At 33.7% G+C, this 18,881-nt stretch overlaps 1 protein-coding gene and 1 pseudogene across 2 annotated transcripts; one reads left to right on the top strand and one right to left on the bottom strand.

Moving 5' to 3' along the window:
* The first annotated feature begins 7,330 nt into the window (after positions 1–7,330).
* Positions 7,331–12,160, top strand: LOC110691928. Of its 2 annotated transcripts, XM_021868912.1 has the most exons (8): positions 7,331–7,553; positions 7,795–7,842; positions 7,938–8,117; positions 8,859–8,930; positions 9,015–9,214; positions 9,878–10,293; positions 10,744–10,928; positions 11,713–12,160. In XM_021868912.1, the coding sequence occupies exons 3-8, from the start codon at positions 7,988–7,990 to the stop codon at positions 12,081–12,083; spliced, it is 1,374 nt and encodes a 457-aa protein (XP_021724604.1). In that variant the 5' UTR covers positions 7,331–7,553; positions 7,795–7,842; positions 7,938–7,987; the 3' UTR covers positions 12,084–12,160. The 2 variants fall into 2 exon arrangements, with proteins under 2 accessions (XP_021724604.1, XP_021724603.1); XM_021868911.1 differs by lacking the exon at positions 7,795–7,842 and having other exon boundaries at positions 7,332–7,553.
* A 507-nt stretch (positions 12,161–12,667) lies between these two features.
* Positions 12,668–17,896, bottom strand: LOC110691927 (annotated as a pseudogene).
* Between the last annotated feature and the right edge of the window lie 985 nt (positions 17,897–18,881).

Genomic DNA, 18,881 nt, shown 5'->3' with positions numbered 1-18,881 from the left:
TGTAAAGGCAATGATGTAATTCTTAGTGAATATCAACGTATTTCTAAAAACTACCGAACAATGGATTATTACTCCCTTTCATTAATTCCCAACACCAATTTTCCATCCTTAAATCCCCAAATTTCCATTTTCGCATGCCAAACGCCCTCTAAAGGTAAAATAAAATATCGATCATAATAGATAAATTCAATAATTTTTTATGTGGCATGCTTCCAATTTTGTTTTTCTTTTAGGGAACTGAATGTATTATATAGATAAATTGAAGGATTTATTTATTAAGCAAGAAATCAAATATGAATTGGTAACTTTGTTGACACAAACTCACGACTATACTTATTTCAATTCACTAAGTTCAGTTTAGTAAAAATAAATTTTAAATCCATAAAAAAGTAATTGTAGAGAGCAAATATGATAAAGATTTACAACAAATATGTGTAGGGGTGTTTACGGTTTGTAATTTTTTCAAACCGCACCAAACCACATTTCTAAAAAAAACCGCCCCGCAAAATGCAGTTTGGTTCGGTGCGCTTTGCAGTTTAATCATACTTTTTAAAAATTATAATTATACTTTATAAAACAAAACTTTTATTTTATTTTGTAATTATTAATTTATAATTCTAATATGAAACTCTTTTTTTTAACCTTTAATTAACTAATAGTCAAAGGTTAGCTCATATATTTTAGTTCTTTTATATTTTTTTTAATAAAAATATAGTATAAAAACCGCAATCGCATTAAAGTGCGGTTTGGTCTAAATATTTTTTGAAACCGCAAAAATCGCAAACCGCGGTTTGATCATTTTCAAAAACCGCACCGTAATTTTCAAACAGCAAACCGCACTAAACCGCAAAATCTGAAGTCAAGGCGCTGTCAAGCGTGATATGAAACAAGCAAGTTAAGTCCATTAGAGTTCATTTATTCGAGATTTTAAGAACCATGTGAAAGCAATATCATGAACGTACGAGAGGAGCATGAACATGCTCAAAATAGACCTTTTTCGACGTTTTATATTAAAAAATATTATTTAATAGCTTAATAGCTAGAAGATCAAAAAATTAATTACGCTTTGGTGCGGTCTAACTCGCACTCTATACCGCCCTGAATATGTGCACCAAATAAATGTCTGCCACCAAAATTTTGAATCCAAATCTTATTCTATTAAGGTTAGGGTCATTAGGCCCATTTCCTCTAATAGAAAATCAATTGTTCAATGGTAAAATTAAGAAGACAAAAAGGGGAAAAATAAAAAATTTCATCCATTCAAGAGAAAAGAAAGGGAAATTTCACCTGCGGAGTGAGGAGTGCATGAGTTCTTTAAAAATTACTCTATCAATCGATTTAAAGAGTCTTGGATCCCCAGTTAATTACTCTAAACTATCGCGTAATATTCGACATTCATACTTCTTGTAAGTAACTTCTCACTTTATATGTCCTCAGATCTGGGTTTGTTACTTCGATTCTGTTCTAATGATAAAATCATTCATTCTCATAGAATTTATTATTTTCATTCATGGGGTTTAATTATTCATTGTTAGTTTTTTCTTGTAATCATTTAAAGATTTTATCTTTTTATTTGAATTGCAAGATTAAATTGCATGCTTTTTACCCTTAGTATTAATTTATTTATTGCTCTTTGCCCATAACAATGGCAATGCCTAATTTATGGGTTTGTAAATGGCACGAAATTAAAATATGAATTGGGTGTATCATTCTTTTCTTGAAGATTGAAAATTAATCAGCATTCAACATAAAATCAATAAAGTTTCTTACTTTTACTTGTAATATTTATAAATTTTAATTAAATGCTATTTTTCCTCACACATATTAGTACAATACCTAGTATGTGGTTAGATTGAAGTGGTTAATTCACCTTCTACTGTCTGGAATTAAGTAAAATTTTTAGGTTTTTGTTTTTAAATCAGAGTTTATTGTGCTCAGGGTGCTTTTGGTGATTTGGGTTTCTGGGGAATGGTAAGAAGTTGAGGGAAAATAACAATGGAGGCTAATTATCAAAGATCAGTATCACAGCGGCCGAGCCGTAGGGCTGACCCTGAGGCTCTTAATCAGAAAGATAAGCATAGCTGTTTCTAACATTCTAGTGGCCCGGGGCAAAATGATAATACTTTTGTTGAATAAATCATTTGTTTTTATAATTATAAATATTTACGTAATTTGTTAATTAATAAGTAATTTTACGTCATTTGTTAATTAATAGATGGAAGCCCGTGCGATGCACGGTTTTTTCATCTAAGATTTTTAATTATTTGATTTATTGTATTTAATAATTTCAGACAAGATTACAAAAGTTTAATATTTATTTTTTTTACTATAATTTATAATGAATTTATTAAATATAAATAAATTATAAATATGATATTTTTTCATCTAATTCGTTTTTACTGAGCTCATAATATTTAAATATAAATATTATTAAATTGTAAATATGAATTTATTAAATATAAATAAATTATAAATATAAATAAATTGTAAATATGAGAAAGGAAATATTAATACTCATAATATTTTTTATTTAAATAGAATATATTTAAATAATATGTAAAATAATTAGATGAAAGCCTGTGCGATGCATAGATTTTCATACATATATCTCAAGAAAAAATATTTCTTATATACTCTAAGTTTTTTTTTATTAATATATATATATATATAATTATTGGACTTATTTTATAATTTAATTCAGACAAAAAAAATAAAAACAAATAATAATTTAATTAAAATGATATTGTCAATTACAAAAGTATAACTTTTTTAATGTAATTTATATCGCGACTTCATTTATTGTTGTTTTGTATTTTATTCGTTGTTCTTAGTTATATGACAATAATATGATATCTTTCAAAAAAAAATTGTAAATATGATATTTCATTGATTACATATTAGGATAAAATCTTTAATGTGAAAATATAATAATTTTTTATTTTTAAAATAATTTAAATCCTAAATCATTATTTGTTGCTTTTTACACTTGAAATTAAACTCTCAAATCTATATAAAATTATGTATATTTCTTGTGATCTCTAACAAATTATCTGTCTTTTAAAATATTTAGACATAAAATTTTTACAGAAGGTAAAGTTTTTTATTGGGTTAAAAGTTTTAAATTTTTTTTATGAAAAAAACATCTTATAAATCGGGTATTTAGATAAAAACCATCAATTTCATAAGATAATTTTTATTTTTTTTAATAATTTAAATTCTAATATCCTACGGTTTTTTATACATAAAATCTCATAAACATAATTTTTGTAATTAGATTATACTCATAATATTTTTTACAATAAAAATAAAGCTATTAGATGTAATATTTCGATGTAAAAAAAATTTGTATTAAAAAAAAAAATTCGATAGGATCACCAACTTAGTTCACACCGATATTTCTTCCATCTAATAAAAGTGGATAAATAGAATATGTTAGCAAAAATAAAATTTATATAAAATTAATCTTTATAGTCTTATAAAATAAATTAAAATATTTAACAGAAAGTGAATAATTGTTGTGAAATTAATCTAAAAATTATAATTATACAAAATTAAATTTATGCATTGGAATTTTTTCATCTAAATGTCACAAATTTTAATTTAATTATAATTAAGGAATAATTTTTATTTCTTATCATAAACACTATCAAAATTTATCTTATTATAGTCCGTATATAAATCCTATATCTAAAGATGATTATTTTAAAAGATAATTTTTAGTTTTTTAAATAAATTTAATCCAAATAAATCAATATTCGTTGTTTTTACTTACGTGATTAATCAATTTATTACATGGTTATGACACACACAAAATGTGCATAATTACACTTCTACATTGAAATCCTTCTTTGATTCATCTCATTATATGAAAGAGTATTAAATTGACTTACTTGTTTCAATCTATAATTATGAGTGAGAAATCAATAATAATCATGTTTCATAAATGTATCATCTCATAATTAAATTATCATTTATTATCATGCTTGTAAACATGTCATTAAATAGAATTTATCAAACAATCCAAGAATCATAATCTTCTTATAATGATGATACTTTAATTTTCAAAGTATATAAAATACCTATTAAGATACTATGCGAATATTTAAAAAATCCATACATGTATACATACCAAATAAAATTATCAACCATTTAAAAATCATCTCACTCGATTCTCCTATATCGTAAAAATAATTATTGTCAAAATAAAATTGCATAATTAAAATATTTTAAGCCTAAAACTAGAAAAACCTTCTCATGTAAGAAATAAAAACTTGTAGCTGATTTTCCATGAGCTTGCTCTAGGCTTGTAGCTGTTGTATGGAACTGTTTTGATGTTGGATGGAATTGTTGGTTGTGGTGATAAAGTTTTCCAACATTAGTTCAAGGTTGGACTTTTGAGGAGGTGGTTGAATAGGTTGTTGGACTGGAGGTGGCCTTGGTTGGAAACCAAGTGGTGCATTGTAGTTATTGTTTCGAGGTGGCGGTGGAGGTGGATTTTGTTGAGCCTGGGTATTCTTGTAGGAAAAATTTGGGTGATTCTTCCAACCTTCATTGTATGTTGTTTGAATGGGAGTCATATGGCCTTTTGGGGTTAGAGGTGTAGAATGCATTAGCTTCCTCAATTGACATCTCATTTAAACTTTGTGGGCAATTGGGTGCAATATGACCTTCCACATTACACAATTGACAAATCTCAGGTGAGCTAGTGGATATTCCAGCTTGGAACCTATCGAACTTGCTTGTCAATGTCTGCACAGAAATAGTCAAAAGAGTTAAAGCATCAACATCTAATTTACCTCCTTTTTTCACACTGTTTCGGCCACCTGGATGATAGTTATCATTGGCCGCCATTTTCTCAACTAACTCCTTTGCATCAGTTGGATTCTTTGTCAAGAGAGAACCCCTGGACGCAGCATCAATGTAGATAAGGAACTCGTGAGTTAGACCATTGTAGAAGGTTTGGATTAACATCCATTCAGGAATACCATGGTGGGGGCATTGCCTTTGCAATTGCTTGAATCCACGCATCGTATAGGGACTCATCATCTGACTGCCTGAAGGTGGATAATTCGTTTCTCAACCTAGCAGTCTTCTCCTGTCCTAGAAACTTTACTAAGAACGCTTTCGCTAGCTTGTCCCATATGTCGAACGAGCCAGTGCCTTCATCTCTCAACCACTCCTTTGCCCTATCCCGTAATGAGAAAGGGAAAAGGCGAAGTCTAATAGCATCATCTGTAACACCATTCATTTTCATTGTATCACATTTCTCCAGAAAACTATCGATATGACTCACCGGACAATCATGCGGTGAGCCTGCAAATGAATCATTGGAGATGAACTGAATGAATTGTGGCTTTAGCTCGAAGTGCTGAGCCGTCACAGGTGGCCTGACAATGCTAGAAAGGAGTCCGGTAGTTGTATCAGGAATACCGTACTCCAAGAAGGATTTCGTGGCATCTTCCATGTTTCTGTTGGCTTGGTTTCTCCTTCTTCTTCTACCTGCTCGTCTTCTTGAGGTCGCTTCGATTTCAGAATCAAAAGGAATTAAATTGTCTGATCCTGAACCTCGAGTTTGCATGCAACAAGGAACTAAAAGAAGAGTATCAAAAACACAAGAAACAATAGCCGAAGCAACGAATGAGGATTAGTAAAAACGAATCACAAATAATCAAATGAAACCGTTAGTCCCCGGCAACGGGGCCAAAATTTGATAGGCGTGTCGCGTATCTAACAAAAATAACCTAACTATTCCTCCTAACTATGTAGTCGGGCAAGTAAGGGCCGAATCCCAAGAGACTAAGGTTCACCTAAAATTATCTAGACTCAAGTAATCACCAAGCAAGAATCAATCAATGGTGGAATAAACTAAATGCTAATGTATGGAAAACTAGAATAAATCAAACGAATATAATGAATCAATAAGCTAAAACATCCAAGATCAAGTATCACCACAATTACGATCGATGCAATTATATATCTACCCCTAACATACAATTCCAATTAACATGGGGAAAAGTAAACCCTAATCAATACCAAGGACCTCTTCGAGTATCAATGGCTTCCCTAACCCACAATCAAGCCTATTCTCATGGTATCATGCAAATTAGAGACATTAAACACTTTACTTCACTTCCCAATTATCAATTCAACTACTCTCGTGATGAATTTCAAACCCTAAATTAATTTACTCAATTCCGTTAAAACCCAACTCTCGTTGTGATTAAAACTATGGAATAATAACAATACTAATTATCTCTAATCTAGTATTGGCATAATCACAATTAATTTAGCATAAATAATCGCAATTGTCATTAGAGAATTTAAAGAATTAATTCATGCATCAATCATAATTGGGCTACCCTAGATCTTGGAATAAGAAAACTACTCACACATATTGAAAGAAACAATAACAATAATAATCAAGGAAAACATAATTAAGAAACAAAAGATGAAAAGAAAATACCAAATCTTAAAATAAATGGAGAATGTCAAAGTAGAACTTGAATCTTGAATTCCAAAAGCGATGTAAAAATAATAAAGAGAACTAGGTCTAATAATAAAAACTAGATGCTAAAAATACTCAATAATGAAATAATACAAAGGCTAGAGTATTTATACTCCGAAAAAGATAAGAAAACACAACAAAAATATATCGCGCAGTCTTCCTAAGAGGCACGGACGTGCCTCAAATCGAGTGTAAATCCTCATGTCTTCTGGAATCCAGGCACGGTCTTGCCTATATTGGGCACGGACGTGCCTCACATGAAATATGATGGTAGCAGCAGGCACGGACGTGCCTCTATGAGACACGACCGTGCCTCATATCGAATGTCAATTCTTCAGCTACTGAGATTCAGGCACGGACGTGCCTCGGCTGGGCATGGGCGTGCCTCTTTTCAAAAGGGCCCAAATGACTCGTTCTTCGACCAACGAGCTTCGTGAAGGTCCGTGGGCCTTGGTTTAGCCTCATGACTTCATAAAATCTCCAAATTAGCTCCGTTAATCCTGAAATACATCAAAAACAACGAAACTACCCATAAAAGTATCGAATCATCGAAATTAAACCAAATTAAACCAAAATGAACTAAAATACTAGGCTAAACTAATAAAAACAACTAGAAATAAGCTAACAATTATGCACAAAACATGGTTTATCTAACTTATGTTACTTACTGTCCTTTTGTTTGTTGTAAACTCAGTTTAATTAATGTAATTTCAGCTGTTTTTTTTTTAAAAAAAACTCTTAAAAACTTTCAAAAAATTAATACAAGCTTTGACATATGGAAATATCAAAAAATATTTTAAACATATTTACATAAAATCTTTATAAAGTCCATCTATATATAAAAACCCGCCAATTTATTTATGGTCTAACTCATATTATAACTATGGCGGGTCATGGCTTTTAAAGGCCTCCATTCCTATGTCCTAAGTCTCTGAGTTATTTCATTGCAGCGCACTCAAGTTCTCCATTGATGCGCACTCAACGTTCTCCATCGAAGCGTTCTACGTTGAATCTAATTCTTGTATCCCCCATTGAAGCAGCTTCTAAGGTAAGTTGTTTGTTGTTATCATCACATCAATTTCACAATCTAGGGTTTATATTTGATCTAATCTAATTTAATTATCAGTGGTTTAAGTTTAGGGTTCGCAAATTCGTAGATTATGAAACATCATATCCAAAAGAAAAGAAAATTATGAGCGTAATTTGATTATTGAATCAAGTATCCCTAAAATTATGTATTTTTTCGAGATAATTCAATATGAAATCAAATCTTTCTTCCCCGGGCCTAGGGCGGCCGCCCCTCCTGCCCTGTCTCAGGGACGGGCCTGAAGATAAGGGTAATTTCTGCATTGTTTTGTGTTAGCTTTAAGTATTGTTATCTATTATGAATCTTTTTCATTGTGAAAAGTTGGTGATTTGCTTGTTGTTGCAGATCCTGAAGAGGGATTCTTTTCATCCTGGAGGTTATCAGCTGAGTACCCAATGAGGATGTTGTGGAAAAAGGGTTTTATTCGGTTGCTACTTGTTGGAGGCGTGGTTTGGATGATGCTCATTCTCTCTGTACTGTTAGTTCATATATGGTCATGTCAATCTTCCATTGGTTTCTTTTCAGGTATCATCCAGCTTTATTGTTATGGATTGATTAAAGCTAACGGTTCACTTATGTTTCGAATGTCAAATTTTTGAAGTTTCTTTCTTACTAAATTGCTTGCTTGTAGTAGTTCAGGAATTAGCTCTTTGTTATGGTAGCTGTTAAGAATGAGATTTAGTAATTTAGGAGTTTATTTTTTCATTGGAGATTAGAGTTGACTTGGAAGATAGGTAAATATAGAATTTTACTGATCATATGGACCTGCATTGTCATTCATGGCACTCAATTCAGACTTCACAAGAGTGAAGGCAAGGACTTTACTGGCCCAGATGGATTTTGTGCTTGCTTACAGTAAACCTTTGCATTTTTAAGGAATTAATTTCACCTGTAACTTATGAGATATGCCGGGTAAGCATGGAAGGGTGGCATGTTGCAGGATGAGCTGTTGATGCTAGAATAATCTTCATATTGCGGCAACCCCTCATAACACATTCACTGAATACCCTTTTTGATAGTTGGGTCACACCTTCGCTCTCTCTATCAGTCCACTATTTTTAGGAAAGGTATTAGCTTGCATGCAAAGTTCAAAAGAACAGCATAGGACTTACATTTGAAGGGGGAGGTGGGGTTCTGTTTGACTTTAACACATCTTAGCAAACAAATATGTTAAATGGAGCATGTGTTGGCTTCTCCTTGGTATTTTCATAACCATGCTTTCCCTTTCTTCATATTTTGTTGAGTCCTTTATTGTTTAAAGTGCAGCTATGTGTAATAGAGAGGGAAAAGTATTTATCATGCTAGACTCAATGGGATTTGTACCAAGACCGCCGCATCGTAAGTGTCCGGCCATCTTCTTATTGGAGTTCGTTTAATTATTAACTTGGCATTAACTTAATTGACATGCTCTTCTGTTATTAGGCTGTTCTATTCCTGTGGCCGATGACCTTGATGCAATAGTTATACCAAAGGTGAAGACACCTGATACCATTGTGCAAAACCTAACCTATATTGTGGAGGATGAAGAAACAGATAGTATATCAAATTCAACCCCTTTATTTGGAGGGAATATAAGTTGGGCACAGAGACAGGATAGTTTTAAATTGAAGCCAAAAATGAAGGTGAGCTAGATTGATATGCATGAATGCTAGTTTGTTGGGTGAATTGTGTTCACTTCTTGGATAAAATGTTTTTTAATTCAAAATTTTTGCTTTTTTCAACCCTTTAAATGAAAAGGAAAAAGATTGATGCTTAGCTTAATTGGTGCCCTGTTGCTTGCTCAGTTTTTTTGTTGTTTGAACTTTTTTTATTGGTGGAGGGGGAGGAGGAGGGTGTTTGCAAATTGACTCAGAAATCCAAAGACTGATGGGTTTCAGCCCCTAATCTTAATCCATAGATCTTTGTTGGAGTATCCTCTTTTGAAGATATAAAGCCACTCCTCAGATATATAGGCTCCAGTGGACCATGTTAGTACAACTTCTAAGTGGATTTTCTGGCCAAGGAGCTTTCCTCTGTTTCCTGGAATCACTTCCTTTTTCATATCCTCTTAAAAATCCATTACTAAGAAAATGAAGCATAGAGCATGGTGTTTAAACTTTGAAGCTTTTAGTTTTAGACTTCTCTCCCTTTATGGCAGTGCTAAAATAGAAGCATCTAAAGTGAGCTGATAACTGGAATATAGTTGTATAAAGAAAGGGCACTGATAATTTTCTGTCAATTGTATTAATTTACAAGCTTATAACTTTGATTTTGTTTCCAATTATTGATCACACTTTATATTTCAGGTCCATTGTGGGTTTATGCATAATGGTGGTGATGATATGGATCCAAAAGATGTAGAGTATGCCAAGAAGTGTAGGTTTGTAGTTGCATCCGGTATATTTGATGGATATGATACACCACATCAACCTTCTAATATAAGTGCTCGATCACAAAAGCTGTTCTGTTTTCTTATGGTGGTCGATGAGAAGTCCTTTGACTTCATCAAGAGAAATGTCTCTGTAAGAGTGGATAATGATGGGGGCCATTGGGTAGGGATCTGGCGTCTTGTCCTTCTGAAGCATCAACCATACGATGAACCCAGGAGAAATGGGAAGGTTCCTAAAATATTAGTACACATATTGTTTCCAGAGACGCAGTATAGCATCTGGATTGATGGTAAAATGGAGCTTATAGTTGATCCACTACTTATGTTGGAGAGGTATAGCTTTTTTCCAACCATACAGTAACTGGCTCTTTGAAACATAGTCATTTCTAGTAGTTTACTAGGTCTCACTGAGAGGTCTCTGCTAGTACCAAAAGAAAACAAGTAATTGGAGTTCTTGTTCGAGTGTAATTTACAACATAATAATTTTAAGAAAAAATCTAGCTGTATTGGTGATGTGAGGTTTAGCAATAAGTAGTTGATCTGCCGACCTGAGATCACTTTCTGTCATCCACTAAGGCAGTTTGCTAATTTACTATGAAATGTGAAGGTATTACGCCGTTCCTTATAGCTAGAAAATGCTTAATTTGGTTGCATTGCACTGTGCATGTCTATTATTGGACTTTCTGCATGCCTATGTGGTGATTTGGAAAAGGGCGGGGGTTGTAAATTATTATTGGAAATTCTACTGATGCACCTTTTAAGTCTTTTGTTTGTCATTTGCAGATACTTGTGGCGAGGCAAGAATACATATGCTATTGCACAGCACAAGCATCATCGTAATGTATTTGAGGAAGCTGATGCAAACAAGCGTAGGAAGCGATATGCTCGACCACTTATTGATCTTCATATGAAAATTTACTATTATGAAGGAATGGAGCCTTGGAGTCCGTTGAAAAGAAATCCTAGTGGTAAGAATGAAACCATAAAGACTTGTCATGTCTTTCACCTGTATTTGATTCTTCTTGGATACGCTGTATTGGGTGCATACCTTGATATACGGAGTACTTTTCAAAAAGGGTTCATTAATTTAATATGTGCCATGAGCAATATGTTCAAAACACTCATGACTAAAGATAAATACTTAGTTGAATGAATCAACTGAAATATACACTTTACATGAACTTTATTTGGCCTTGTTGAGTCATTTGATGATTTTGAGCGTCACATAGCTCAAATATGTTATTATATGTTTAAATCATTTAGCTATTTTATTATAATGTGTTCTCTTAAAAGCAGTTCATATCATATCTGTTAATGATGCGATTATATAGATACAATATAACTGCAGTCGTTCCCTGTTTTTACACAAAATATATGGGCACTCTATAGTTTAGTTCTCTTTCTTTTGTTTTTTCATGTTGGCTACTTCCTCCCATCCTAATATCCTTATATAATCGAAGCATCGCCTTTTGGCACGATCATTAAGGAAGAAGGGAGAGATGGGAATCTTTGATTTTAGAATGAAAAAAGAAAGAGAGGAGGGTCTATGTGTGGAGAAAAGAAGGTTTCACTTATTGTGAACACAAAAAGTAACTGTGACAATTATATTGGGATAGAGGGAGTATTAATTTCAATTAAAATTGTAGTTTAATTTAACAAAGTTAGTGAATGGAAATCTACTAATCTAGCCTTATACACGGGTTTTGTCTACTGAAGAAAATTTTCTTGCCGACTTGTGCTTACACTCTGCAGATGTGCCTGAAGGAGCAATTATCATCCGGGAGCATACTGCTTTGAACAATCTATTTAGCTGCTTATGGTTCAATGAGGTTCATCTCTTCACACCAAGAGACCAGTTGAGCTTTGGTTATGTTGTTTATAGGCTGAAAGATAAGTTCAAGTTTTACATGTTCCCAAATTGTGAGTATAATGCACTATTTATCTTGCATCCCCACACTCGAGAGCATTCGTCAAAGGTTGAGTGGGCGAAGTCTTTGAGTGAGTTCAAGAAAAATAGTGCCTTGAGAGAAAGTAGAGGAGGATTCGGTTTGTGGACTCCTTACCCTGCTGATCTTAGTAAAGTTGTTTTGCCTACTGTTGTAAGAACATCGAAAGCTGGATGAAATTGAATTGAATACGATCTCTGATTTTGTCCCTTTTTTCTGGTAATTATTATATGATCAATATTTTTCCTGTTTTATGTACTTGTGTTTCCTATTTCTGTTATTAAGAGTAATGTTTCTCAATTACGCTATAAATGGTTTAGTGAAGCTCTCATTTCATTATAATAGAGAAATGATGGTACATAAGCTTTGATAAGAATATGCTTTATTTGTAATTGGCGGGCAACAGGGCAAGTAGGTTAGGCAACCTATAAAGAACTACAGAAGTCTGAAGTAATGAGTAATGGTTATATGCCCAATTTTATGGCTTTGAGTTTGAAATGATGTTAGATTGCTAGCTAAATTTCTCCTTATTCTTGTTTAATTTGTCTTATTCCAAATGAAGTTGAAAGTTTCAGTCTTATTTGGCTTTTGATGTCAATGAATGAAACAGTAATGGCTCATTTAGCTCTTTTGCTTCTTATTCTGATGAAGACTGTTCATATCGTGATCAAGGGTCATTCAGAGGTAAGGCTGTGGGTAATTGGGTACAGTATGTCCGGTTTGCCTGTATCTTACCTTGAACAGAAGCTTTTCCCGAAGTATTGGAGCAATGTTCGTTCCCATGATTCAACTCTTAAAAGTACTTAAAGCTTATTTTACAGTATATGTTTCAATTGCTGCACGCCTGCACTATTATAAATGACAGTATTTATTTATTTACTTATTTTTTTTTTTTTTAACTGATTACATCATGTACAAATTATTCAACAGAATTTAAAAACCTGTACATCAGGACAAACATGAGAGAATTTATTAACAGGTAAGGTATGGTTGTATATAACTTTTTAGCTTATTGTACTATGTAGGCATAATCTTCTCATTGAAGGAGATAACTGGACCAAGGAAGCTGAGCTCTGAAATCATTTAAACTTCTGTTCAGATTCCGAAGTGTTTCTATATGAGGTTCATCCTCCTTAATCGGAATAATCTTTGCAAAACTTCCATCCTCTAAATAATCCACCACCCTGTTGGCAGCCTCAAGTCCGGTCACATAGGATTTTTCCTGCCAAAAGATTAGTAAATAAGAACTATATAATGGCCTATACTCAATTACTCGTAATCATATGAGTCACATGCGTGGTGGATTTTATACCTGTGACCATGAACCATGTCTGTTTATTATCCAATCTCCTGCCATGAACAAATTTGGGAAAGAAGTTGACCCACGCATAGAGTACTTGTAAGATCCTTTTGATCGATTGAGCAGAAAATACCAATCATTAGCCATTGCAAGACTGGTTTGACAGGAAATCTTTGAACATAAAACTTTTCTCTAACACGGTAGAAATAGAGGCACGGTTTACTTCATCCGTTGGAATTAGTAATCACATTATCTCAGCCCCTCTCATGAGTCATAATAATCGATATCATTTGATCTTACAGGACCCTTTACAATTGCTGTGTTGTTTCTATCTTTTTACGCCAAATTATTAAATTCAATCACAAACCAAATAAATTTAGGAAATGTGACAAAAAATTTCCCCACCATTGTCCACTGTACTACTGTATTACCGTATATGTGACTATAACCTACGGGCAGAGTATCTTCTAAGTTCTAGCTTCAGAAACTAACCTGGGAAAAAATGAGTCAAGGAGTTTGGAAATCGTTTAATTTCCTTGTCAATGATTCGGGCATCTGCAAGTTCTTTAATGCATTTTGAAAGGTAAGACATGACTTTGGCAGAGATTTGTTCGTCAGTCAGGGGCAAGAGTGCATTTGCATGATACTGTAACAAGTAGCATTATAAGCGCAGACTATAATATTTGCATATTACTAGATAAATTTTCTGAATATGTATCTGCTCAAGATGTGGTAAAGAAAACTATGTTATATATATACTTACAAAGTCAGCCTGTAAGATTGTCGTTTCATCATTTTCATGCTCCTCATAGATAGCATTCAAGTCAAAGAAAGTCCACCCACTTAATGCATCAAATCCTGAGCAGGCGTTGCATGCTTTCGGAATGGTAATCTAGCAGTATGTGAGAAAAGGAGATCAGTCTCTGTGAACATAAGTTTATATAGCACCAATCAGTATGATAAATAAATAATGAACATCAGAACGATACCATATTGACAATAATGATGCCAGAAATTTATATACTCCAGGACATTCACCACAACCAATGCACAAGATTCCCTGTACAGTCTTACTTCTGCTAAGCAAGATTGCGAGGAATATCATGTACAGTACATTTTAACATATTAGGATTTTTGGTAAATGTCACATTTCCAAGAATGTTATTGGTTTGTGGTTAGTCTTGCCATTATACCCCTACCAACAGGGTAAGTATGGGATGGTCCTATATAAGGGATCTTTTGACAGTAAAAGTTGTGTCATAGACTACACATGACGGATTGGGACAATGTGGCTATTACTTTGGAGAGGGGGTGTCCATTTTATAAGTCCGGAGGTTCCACCTCAAAGCCATATAGCCCAGGCTTGTTTAACAGGGAATGTAATGTATGTTCAATTTCTGTTAAAATTGTGTGGCCCTAGAAACAACAGAGTTGAAGGGTATCCGAACTGCTACTCGGTACACACTTGAAAAAGAAAGAATTAGGTTGATACAGAATGGAATAGTGTGGCCTGTACCTTTTGATCAAGACGTAGTTTAACAGAAAGTGCATCAACACAAGCCAAGTTCAGAACTTTCAGGAACTCCTCCCTCATACATAATGCTGAACTAAAAAAAAATGGGGAAGCCAGTTAAACAATTAATACTGCAAATCTTTACAGTACAGATAGTAAATGAAGCAGAACAATTCGATTTAGTCAAATTTGCAAAATACTTGAGTATAATTTAACTGCTTGAACACAAATGCTTGTAATATACAGCTAAAGTATTAACTGGACATGAACCACCTCCAAAAAGGATTTCCCCATCAGTCCACCACAGATATATCTGGATTGAAATCTAAGTAAGAGCATTCATAATGAAACATTTCAGCATGTGTATCAGAGCGCAGGTTATGGGAGTATATAACAGACCTTCTTTGTATGATTTCCTGAAGGTTGGAGATACCCACAGCCAAGATCACTGCATCAGCCTTTATCCTGTCATTCCCGCAAAGTACTTCTGAAATACAACCTGTTTCTTCACTGAAGAAGAAATCTGTAACTCCTCTGCCTCTACGAAATTCACACCCGTTGCTTTTCAACAACTCCCTCCATGGCTCAAATATTCTTTCTTTCACACTTCCACGACACAGCAACTTGTTAGAATTTTCCTGCCTCATTTCAGAGAAGAGTTCAGAAGCACAAACAAATCATCAACAACAAAAGAAAAGAAAGAAGCTGAGTGAGTTCCAATAGTAATTACAGTACAAGGAGCAATATAAATTTGTAATAAACATGTTTGATATAATATGATCATGTTCTTCCTAACTCAATAAGCTGAGCATGTTCTGGATATAAGCATATAACATATTGCTTCTATTGAACTTTAGAAATCAAACCTGATGAGCAATGACATAGTAGTAGAGCACAGCCAGAGTGGCAGCTGCACTGATTTGCTCAGTTGGTGCATATAAACGCGATTCAAGCAATGGCTCCAAAATATTTCGGTACAGCTTCTCTGAGCATCCAAACTGTCTTAAAAGCTCTCTTGCAGTAACTGAGTTAAAAATAAAAACACCAAATTGAGACACCTGGAGAGCATCCTATAATACTCATGTGCGAAGGAAAAAAGATATTGCAACACATTACTAGCACTTGCAGAGGACCAAAGGTATTCTCACTTGGATCATATTTTCTCCATGCTGAATGTGTTGTCAAAATCTATCACTGCAAAACATATGTGACATACATAAAAGTCAAAATGCAATGAAAAAAAGCAATTTTGGTTGCGGATATAAGATTTTTGTTGTCTAGGTTCCAGATACAGAATGAAAATTGTGCAGCTGATTGGTTGGCAAAATCTTGTTAGTAGGAGATGGGTATTGTTCTTAAACCAGTCTCAGATCAAGATTGAATTCTTTCTCAATACTTTTTAGGATTCTCCTTAGTGAGAACGGTATCCTAATAAGTTTTTCACCGCCTTACAAAATGCAATTAATAAACCTGATGCATAACTTAACATTAAAAACCAGCTACACCATACATCACACTATCACACAGTAATTGTATAAACGTATCAAAATGAGCTTTACCTGCAGCCAATAGAGGAAGTGATGTCAAACGATCCACCAGAGGTAGCCGTGTGAACTGCAGATAATAGCCAGAAATCGTGTTGAAAGCGTGAAACTTAGCATTGTCCACCATAATGCAATCAGAAACTTTATTTGCTCAATAATTATGTAATAGCAGCTTCTTTGAGACATACTTGGGTCTGTGTTAGTCCCAGTGGAGTAGGCAGTTGAGGCACATCTTGAAAGACTGGAAATTCCACCTGCAGAACAATCAAAGTGTGATCAACGAAGATGATCACATGACTGAAGCCACGAATACATACACATATCCAGTTTATTTGGTCTGATTTTCTTACTGGTACCAACAAACAATTTAGTCCATTTTGGCCTCAAATACTTTAAACCTTCCTTACAAAAACCAATACAGTTTTTGGTGTAATGTATGTAAACACATGAAAAGTGGCAGCAGTAGTACCTCCAGTCCCTCCTCAGAGTACTGTGCAGATTTCAACCAATTTGTGAATGGTTTGATGCCAAGCTCATCAACAAGGCCAAATATATTGCGGTAGGGATACCAAAAACCTGAAATCAACAACACTTTAGGCTCGAGAAGTATTATGTAACATCATCCAACAGGATAGCAAGACATTAAATCCTTAAGCACCTTTCTGATATGGACTATCATATTAAGTGTACCTAATAATACAAAATCACCAACAATTTGAATATCTCAATTTAACACCCTATTGACATATTTAGTAGGCATTGTTATATACTGGTTGACTGACTACAATGATCAACACTGATATTGCAAAATGCACAATATAATGTGCATACTGTCAAGTTGCATTAGCCAAATTTCGACTTTAAACAATAATATATAGTGCCAATTTACGTTACTTTTGTGCAATCTATACACAAGATGAGCATAGAATTTTATACTTTATTTTATTTATTTATCTTTTTTTTGTTTTTTTTTTTTGGAAACAATAGAATTTTATACTTGATTGTCAATGTACTCCCTGGTTCTCCCTCCATTTGCCTAGAATCAATTGCAACTCATTCATTATATTTGAAGAATTTCCAGAAATAGTTGTCGCCTTTCCTAATACAACAATCATGGTTTGGACAATGCAACAACTTGCAATAGCAAAAATGCCAATCAAATAAACAATCATAAACTTTGTCATGATACCTTGAATTCCAACTTCATCAGGAGTATAAGTAGAAAATCCAGATTCCACACCCCCTTCAAGAACAGTAACATCAAACCCCTGAAAATTCAATTGACCACAATCCAAATCCATCAAACTCAACACAAAAAAAGAAGTCAAAGTCACTCAATGAAGAAGATTTAGAGAGAGAAAGACCTGTTTAGTGAGATGATGGGCCGCACCAAGGCCAGCCCAACCCGACCCAACAACCAGAACTCTCTTCATGCTTTCTTTGGGTTGTGAGCCTTGATTTTGGGAACTTTCTGCCCTGCAACAAAATCTTCTACTCCTGTTATGTTTACATGAATTTGAAACAAACAAAGGGGTAATCTTCAAGCAAGACAACATTTTTTTTTTTTTTTCTTTTTTTCAGATGAACACTTTTTTGTTTTTTTGTTTTTTTTTTCTATGGTGGGTTTATAATTGGAATATTTATATATATGAACACTTCCCCTAAAATATATATATATGAACACTTTTTTTGTTTTAAAAATAATTGTTATGTTATGTTAATTTCCTTCATTCCTCACCACTGATGTTCACTGCTCATAGATCGCTACTTTCTTCAAAGATCCTTAAGACAATTAAGAGGTATAGATGAGCAATTTAATATTACCTACATTCCAGAATAAATGTCTGGAGTACATTAAAAAACTACTACATAAAATAAACTTTATCATAATTTTCAAATTAGTATGGAGTACATTAAATCAAATATTACTACTACATAAAATGTTATGGGTTTGTCTCAATATATATATTTGAAGTATCACATCAAATTAGTTTTAATTATTAATATATGCTTGATATTAATGGTCAAAAGTATACATACAGTACAAGACAAATATGAAATAAGTTGTCATACTCCGTATTAGAAATTTGCCTGGTATAAAAAGGAAAATTGATAACTTTAAATCAATTATTCAATATCCCTTAAAATTGGAAATCGTGGAGTGAAATTACATATTTCATATGCTTATATTTTTACGGTAGTCAATGCGCGGGCCATAGCTAGTTATGTATCAGAAGTGTTTCAGGGTCTTTTGATGTGTCCTGCGGGAGTGTTACAATTCCAAGAATGCCCTTCGCCGTCTGTACCTGCAAAATAACGGAGACCCCGGTTGGTTGGAGCTCCGCCTCCGACGATCAAGTCAGTAACGTACGGGAGGAAGATAATGCGTGAATAGTGAAAATACTTCTCGCGTAACGAGAGAATTCCGCAATTAATATTGCTCGGTTTTTGGGAGTATTGAATGCAATTGATTCGATGCCCATTAATGAGGAGCCTCCCACTATTTATAGTGGGGAGACTTGGTTCCCCACTTAGGGTTTCTAGGACACGTGTCGGCAGGGGATTGGAGCCCTGCCGACCAATGGTTAGGTGCCACGCGTCGCCTAGCCATAGGGCCA

This window comes from Chenopodium quinoa, unplaced genomic scaffold, assembly GCF_001683475.1.
Source record: "Chenopodium quinoa cultivar QQ74 unplaced genomic scaffold, ASM168347v1, whole genome shotgun sequence".
NCBI classification, from domain to species: domain Eukaryota; kingdom Viridiplantae; phylum Streptophyta; class Magnoliopsida; order Caryophyllales; family Amaranthaceae; genus Chenopodium; species Chenopodium quinoa.
The sequence above is the reverse complement of the archived record's forward strand: the minus strand, read 5'-3'. Positions and strand labels throughout refer to the sequence as shown.

Coding starts and splice junctions, on each gene's coding strand:
- LOC110691928 (XM_021868912.1), top strand. CDS start 7,988: ATGAGGATGTTGTGGAAAAAGGGTTTTATTCGGTTGCTACTTGTTGGA. Junction 8,118..8,858: donor TTCCATTGGTTTCTTTTCAG/GTATCATCCAGC, acceptor TTTAAAGTGCAG/CTATGTGTAATAGAGAGGGA. Junction 8,931..9,014: donor TGTACCAAGACCGCCGCATC/GTAAGTGTCCGG, acceptor TTCTGTTATTAG/GCTGTTCTATTCCTGTGGCC.